The sequence below is a fragment of the Oratosquilla oratoria genome, chromosome 14, assembly GCF_046742065.1.
Source record: "Oratosquilla oratoria isolate Oo_2021 chromosome 14, ASM4674206v1, whole genome shotgun sequence".
Classification (NCBI taxonomy): domain Eukaryota; kingdom Metazoa; phylum Arthropoda; class Malacostraca; order Stomatopoda; family Squillidae; genus Oratosquilla; species Oratosquilla oratoria.
In genome coordinates, this window is record NC_134790.1 from 32,923,199 (window position 1) to 32,930,698 (window position 7,500).

At 39.9% G+C, this 7,500-nt stretch overlaps 1 protein-coding gene across 1 annotated transcript in view; it reads right to left on the bottom strand.

Annotated features, from left to right (window-relative positions):
* The window catches only part of LOC143032614 (uncharacterized), a 164,457-nt gene that overhangs the window by 929 nt on the left and 156,028 nt on the right, over nucleotides 1-7,500 (bottom strand). The window contains exons 24-25 of the mRNA XM_076197487.1: nucleotides 5,077-5,160; nucleotides 1-1,159 (exon numbers count right to left, since the gene is read on the bottom strand). The exon at nucleotides 1-1,159 is cut by the window's left edge and continues 929 nt beyond it. Coding sequence (XP_076053602.1) covers nucleotides 1,004-1,159; nucleotides 5,077-5,160 — 240 coding nt within the window. The 3' untranslated portion in view covers nucleotides 1-1,003. The remainder of the gene's footprint in view (nucleotides 1,160-5,076; nucleotides 5,161-7,500) is intronic.

The following is a 7,500-nucleotide window of genomic DNA, read 5'->3' on the forward strand; positions in this document are numbered from 1 at the left end:
AACAAAAAGATTTTCCTTAATGTTTGCTGAAACGGCCCTCTGGTCTGCGCACGCGCACTCAGCTTGTCTTCAGGGTCATATGTTAAGTTCAGCGCTGAACTTCATGCAATGTTCATCTATAGCAAGTCTGTTCACATCATAGATAGGCCACTTGGTTTGAATAAAGGGAAAAATCTCGGACTGAAAAGGCGTTAAAAATGACTCGAAAAAAAAAAGAAAGAAAAAATCTCAGGATGTAGGGCGGGGGGCGTATGACAAAGACACACACAAAGAAAAAATCTATGCACGCGGGGGTCAATTGATGGTAATTTCAGGAAATGAAAATGTAAACACCAAAAATGTCACTATCTACTGATTAAAAAAAAAAAAAAAAAAAAAAAAAAAAAACACTTGAGCCAAAAGAATATCGAGCTGTGACGCGAATGAAATCTGGAGTATTATGCCACCTCTGATCCTTGTGGCACTCCGCGGTGACCAAAACACTTCATGCTTGACTACCGTAGCCAAGACTCAAAGACTGGTAAGGACGACTACACGAAAATACACAAAAATACATACAGGAGAGGCTTGGTCGGCCGAACGCCGTCTGATTGTGTGTAAAAAACAAACAAAATTAAATAAAATCACTGTGTTTCTTACTTTCTTGCCCAGCCAGGTACCTTCTTCCTCTTCCCTTTTTTCCCTGAAATAATTATGCCGATGCGGACTCGTGTGCCAATTCGTTGTGTTCCCGTTGCTTTTCTTGTGTTCCCAGTTCTTGATGCCAGTACCGCCAGAGGCACTCAATTTTTTTTATACAAAATATATTGTCTCAAATTCTACATTTCTCCCTTCAAGGCCCGAGCACCCGAAATGCCTGGCAGTAGAACTCTCTACTGAGGCGTTTTCTACCCCACCCCTATAACTTCCCAACCCCAGAACCCCAGAACCCCGAGACTCGAGCTCAGAAACCAGATCTGGAGCTCTCTGTCCCTTACTACTGATTCCCCTGCCCCTTTTCTTCCTACGCCTCCGCTACAGCTCGTCCTTCTGCAGGAGCTGAGCGGAGGCCCTTGGGAAGGTCTGGGCTGACGTCCTTCTGGAGGGAAGGATCCGGAGCCGATCTGGCAGACGCTGTGCCTCCGGGAGCCGGTGGCGCCGAGGATCCGGGGGTTGAGGGCTGCAGGAGAAAACGACCAAGAACTCAGTCAGTGACGACAGAGACCCAAGTGTTGCAGAACAACAACAATATAAAAAATGTGTTAGAAGATGAGAAAATATACAAAAATGTTATAAAAAGTAGAAGTCTTAATTGACAAAAGAAGTCAACAAATAATCAGATTTTCTCTCTTTTTATTACTGAAACTGAAACAACACTGACTATATATTCACTTATTCGAAATATATTCATATTACTCTGTAATAAGATGTGAGATTTCAACAAATATATATTTCTAAGCCACATACACCACATTATAACCACATCATGCAAGAATAAACTGCAAGCAAACCATCTTTATTCAAAACTAAAGCTTAATTTTCATACAAATCAACATCTCTGGGGACAAACTCAAAACCAATTAAGGATGATTACAGATGATCATCTTAGTGATGATGAGGCATCTAAAAGACAATACATTTAGGATTAGGATTTAAAGCCAGAAGCTTCTTGCTTTATGGGGTTTATTTAACAATACGACTTCTACGACTGTTTTTTTCAGCAATGTTAGGTCCTGTAACTGCGTAGATATTATGTATCTAGACCTATAGATAGGGACCAACAAAGGCTATCTGCATATGGTGGTCCTACAAGACGGACGTCAGACTGGATTACCTCTTTGCTGGTCATCTTCAAAACCTATCAACATCCTCATCTCCATCAGGAGGTACAACCTCGAGGGGCTGACATTCGGTCTCCAGACAAGGTTCAAGATCTTTCTGTCAGCTTGGGCTGCATTCCCTCCACCTTTTCTGCCTCATAAGTAAAAATGACAACCGGCGACTTCTCCCTTCCTCTTACTACTACAAATCAGTGACACAGAAATGTCCTACACTGATAAAACACAGACATCAGTCTATAGTTTCTTCCTAGAATGTTGTATGGGAGGGCTCGGATACCGTTGCCAGCCACTGTGAGGCTGCGGGTTTCCAGTCTGTGGGCCTTGAGGTAATGATGTTCAATGAAAGTTGAAAACATAAAATTCGAAGCGAGAAGATTTGTTCCGACGTTTCGAACTGTCCATGGTTCATCTTCAGGCATATGTTAGGAGGAAGAGTCATCAGTATTTGTAGTAACTACGGTATACCGGATGAGGTGGTCTCAGTGGTGCCCGCGTATCCATTGGGATCAACCTACGGCTCGTCCTATGTACAGTCACAAGCATAAGTTTTGACCCACCTTGAGTTTTTCACAATACAAAATTCAAATTCTTTGCCTGGCAACTTTTTTCTCTCAGTAAAAATGACTTAACTGTAAGCTAAATACTACATAGGAAAGTATATCAAGCACTAGACCAAAGATCATATTAACGTTGTGAGAAGTGTGGTGTGGGTCAAAACTTTTGTTCGTGACTGTAAAAAAAAAAAAAAAAAAAAAAAAAAAAAAAAAAAAAAAAAAAAAAAAAAAAAAAAAAAAAAAAAAAAAAAAAAAAAAAAAAAAAAAAAAAAAAAAAAAAAAAAAAAAAAAGCTCTTTCTGGGGACCCATCAATTTCTGCTCAATAAGCTATTGCTTAGATATTTATTTATTTGTCTGCATAAACAGTAACTGCCTGTACCGGGCTACATGAACAAATTGGTCAGAATTATGGACAGTTCACTCTACAGCTTGATGCCAAATAATTCATGACTATAAGCAAAACAGATGCAATCTAAATGTTCTCTACACAACAAAACATAAATACACACAAGTATATCATATCAAAACAAAAATCACATATACAGCACATACATGGATAAATAATAACACATAGTGTATTCACATAAGTAAATTATTTATATGTAAAGACGAACCAAATAATATTGAAAAAAGTAGAAAATGGTGTGGGCAGGTTAAGTGAAAATCTATCAAATTTTGTGAAACTAGAAAATTCTAGATATTAGATTAATTAAATTTAATAATTCATACGATTCCCAGTAGTGACTCTTTGTTACCTGCCCCAACAGTCCCCCAAAGCGCATAATAGGGCAAAGATGGTAGCTTTGGTCAGCTGCTCAGGTCCTTCTGGCGTAGGCTCCTCGCATTTTTCACCTTTTATGCCAAACTTTACGGAGGGGGGGGGGAGGTCCTCTGAAAGCACATTCTCCACTTTCTTCCCAATTCCTCTTCCTTCTCCACTTATTAACGCATTATTCTTTTGAACGGAGACTAACCTTCAATAAAAAAAAATATTCTTTACTGTTCCTCCTTATTCCTCTCAACTCACCACCCCACTCCAACGCAGTGGGAAGTGAGAAACCTCTGTTAGAGCAAAGCCCTGTTAGTTGTGGCAAGCCGCTTTTTTTTTTAGGTCGAGGTTGGGTCGCCTCCCCGCTTTAATACTATCTTCCTTAAATCTTTTTTTACTACATCTATGACTCCACCTCTTCAGCGTGATGTTACATCAAGGGATAGAAGCCCTGGTTATCGTTAATGAAATACTTAAACACTGATCTCCCGCCCTATCTCCTCCTTCCCTCCCACGATACCTTCCACCCTACCTCCCAAACACCCCATCCCCTACAAATTTCTCCTTTCCTTCCAGTTCGCCCCTTCCACATCAGGTGTCATTGTTCTTTTTTTTACTGTCGCCAGGCGATTTTATTCACATCAGTGGCACGCAACGGTAGAGAAGGCATTATGACCCTTCTCTATTGGGTTAGAGCGTCACCACTTGCGGCGGAGGTCGAGGTGACGGCACCAGCGAGTTGGACCAGGAGCATGATTTATTTAATTCAACGCTACAAAGTCCTTTGTAAGGGGCACCGTCCTAGTCTCCTGATAGGGGGAGCTCGCGACGTTAAACCGAATCATCATGATCTTATTTAGTTTTCTGTCTGCTCACAGGTTATCTTATTTATCTCTGTAGTAAAGGTACAGGGTAGAGACATAAATATTACTCATACTGCTTGTGTGAGCGCAAGCGCGCGCGTGTAGGTTTAGATGTATGCGCCAAATAAACAGGAATTAATTAACTATCTGTACTTGTTTGTGAGTAATACTTCAAAAATTGTAAAAGAAGTGTGATGGTTTCAGAAAAAAAAAATGTTTTTATTCTACACATAAATGATCATCCACTGGACAGACGGTTATGTGTAACAGGTTAAATGAAAAATCAGAATAACAATATATGAATACATTTAAACTGAAAATAGAAAACTGTCTTAAAGAGTATTAATTTAGACTACACCATTTATCAAAAAAAAATTTACGGGATTTTATTTTTGTAAAATTGACAAAAAAACAAACCAGACGGAGAGTATACGTAGATTATTAATTCAAACTACAACAGTTATAAAATTATTTACGGAATTTTGTCTTCATAAAATCCACAAAACAAACCAGAGAGAGAGCTGCCAATCAGCTCCATTTCTTTATTGGTGATCCTGGACTTCCCAACAACACCAAGAGTGTTTAAGATAAAATCACAAACACACGAAGGAGATTGATGCCTTCGTTATTCCCCTCCCCTCTGTCCATGGAGGGGGTAGTTGGGGAGGGAAAAAGGGTGGGTGGGTGCACACTGATAATGCACAGCCATAGAAAAGAATAAAAACAACTTAAGATAGAGATGCAACATTCAAAAAGCATGTGACTAATAACATTTAACGCTACTAGATGACGTACATCTGGTTATCCTTTTTAAAGAAAAAATCAAACTAACAAATACAAAGGAAACGCTAATTACGAACTAGACAAACAAGTTAAGCGCTGAGTACCTGTAACTAATGAAACCCAGCCACTAACTAACAAGAAGAAGCCACAGCACGAAAATCACACACAGCCGGCAATGATCTGCCCACCAAACTCCTCCTGCTCCTCCTCCCTCGGCTCCTCCTCTTCTCCTTTTCCTTCCTCTTCTTTTCCTCCTTCTTCCTCTCCTCCTCCTCTCGCCACTAACCTTGATGGAGAAGGTGAGGTGGTATTTCTTGCTCTTGTCCAACACTTCGGTGGGAAGCGTGATCTGCTGACGCGAACGGCCGTGCTGTGGGAACATAAGGAACATCGGTGGAAGCTCCGAGGGCCCGTGCCTCGCTTCGCCTCGCCTAACAACGCATCGTATCGCTTTGCATCGCCCTACCAACCCGATCTCTCACAACACACTTTGGCTAAAACCAGCTACCTGTAGTCTGGCATGGGTATCTCGTCAGCTCTACTATACTGAAGCCATAATCAATCATATAACTTCTTTGATGTAATTTTTTTCATTTACAGAGAAACACTCGTGAGGAGTATTGCAAAAATACATATAGTTTGGATAGGAGTCATCTTCATTAATGAAATATTAACAATAGGATTTACCAAAGGGACGGGGTATCAATGCCTGACTACCACTGACGAACTACAAAATGTGGTATTTCGTAGTCTGCCTGGAAGCTTTTCTCATGTAAATGTATAAGGTTTTGTTGTCGAGTTGATGCAGTCGCCAGTCACGTCGTCACATAAGAACACAAAATTGAAGAACATAAGAATGAAGGAGAATGGAAGGGATAATAAGGCCTACACTATTTCCACTACCGCCTATCATCCCCAGTACTCGTCCCTGATTAAATTAACTTGATTCTATAGCTCCATCATTGCTCCCTCTCGATCCCTAGTTGAGCTGAAAGAGGGAAAAGGGGTCTCTCCATACCATTGTTAGATAATGGAAGGTGGTTGGGAGGCTTGGGAGCATTTAGCACCATTCTCTTATTTGGATAGAACTCAGACACCTAAATTATAATGAAGTGATCTTTGCTTAGTAGTCATTCACAATGGATAGTGGGGAGAAATGGCAAACTATTTACCAAATACTATCATACACATGAGGTAGATTTTTCTCATCATGTCAAAACGACCAATTTGCATGCGGGCACGGCAGATCAATGTAACTGTTAGATATACTTACTAATGCAAATTGATTGTTCTGATATGTCACTCAAACAAAATTCTACTAAAGCTGCACACTAGTGTATAGAGGTCCGAGGTCAAGAGTTGATTAGGTGGTATTGTTGTCAAAGTCTGTCGGTTTCTGCAAAAAATTATATAAAGATCCAACACCATCTGAGGCTGCAGGAAAAAATCAGCAACAACCCAGCTGGTGTTGCTGGAGATATGTGATGTTTGTGGTGATAGTAGTTCTGTGATGTTTTTGGTGGCAATAGTCTAGTGAAATTATACATATTGTTATATATAATTTAACCGTGAACAGGGCACGAAGGTGGTCGAGACAGAAGTCATGTTATTGTTATGTTATGGATGGTTTTGGTGACGAGTGAATTGGAGTGTTGATGGACTTGTTTTGTCTGATGGTTCTAGAATGATAGTAGAGGGTGCTGCGGTTGGTGGTTGTGTTGTCTTTGTACTTATGTCACTATCAAACAATGCCATTTCCTTATAACTACAAGAATGTAAACTAGCTATAGTTAGTGGATGAAACAACTCGGCACTATTCCTGAAGAAAGGAGTACTTTAGTACAGGTTTGGTTCAGTGCATAATACTCATCATTACCATCACTGTGATCGTTAATAATGAAAAGAAATTGTATGAAAAGTCCAGAAGAATTATTTTTGTGATTGACTGAAAACAGAGAGGTTTGTTGAAATACAGGTGGCGTGGCAAACAGCGAAAATGGTGATTGGAAAGCAAAAATAGATTTCTTTCCCATTGGGTCTCTTCCCTGACTTCGGATTTCCTCTCGGTGCTGCAGTTCGAGTGACGTGATTTTCCTGCAATATTTTGACGTTGCCGTTATCTATACATTCCACGTGCCACGATTTTTTTTTCTCGAATTTGTCAAAGATGGTTAGGTAAGGCAAGGTAATGTAAGTTAAGGCTATGTTGGGTTAGGTTAGATTTAGGTTAAGTTAGGTTAGGTTAGATCACTTTAATGCAGTGGTTTCGAAGTCGGGGAAGGAACCCATTATATGAAAGAATATTCTTGTAATACATTTGAGTGTTACCGTGTTTAAGAAACTAAGAAAGAAAGACAGCAGGAAGTGATTAAGATTACCGGATAGTGTCTACAAGGTTCTCTTGTTTATCATCTGCGTCTTAGGTGGAGACATATGACGTCGTCCTTTTCTTTCTCACTCTCACTTACGCATTCCCAATGGCTCCCTTTATATATTTTCTTGTGGCTAGTGCAACACGATTTTATTCAGCTGAGGAACAGGCACCGAAGTCTCGCAGTAATGGGTTTAAATTGGAAAAAAATTAGATTTAAGAAGGAAACAAACAAGAACTGGTTTACTAATAGAGTGGTTAACAAATGGAATAGAATTAGTAACCATGTAGTCAGCGCTGAAACTATCGGTTGTTTTAAGAAAAGGCTAGACAACTTTA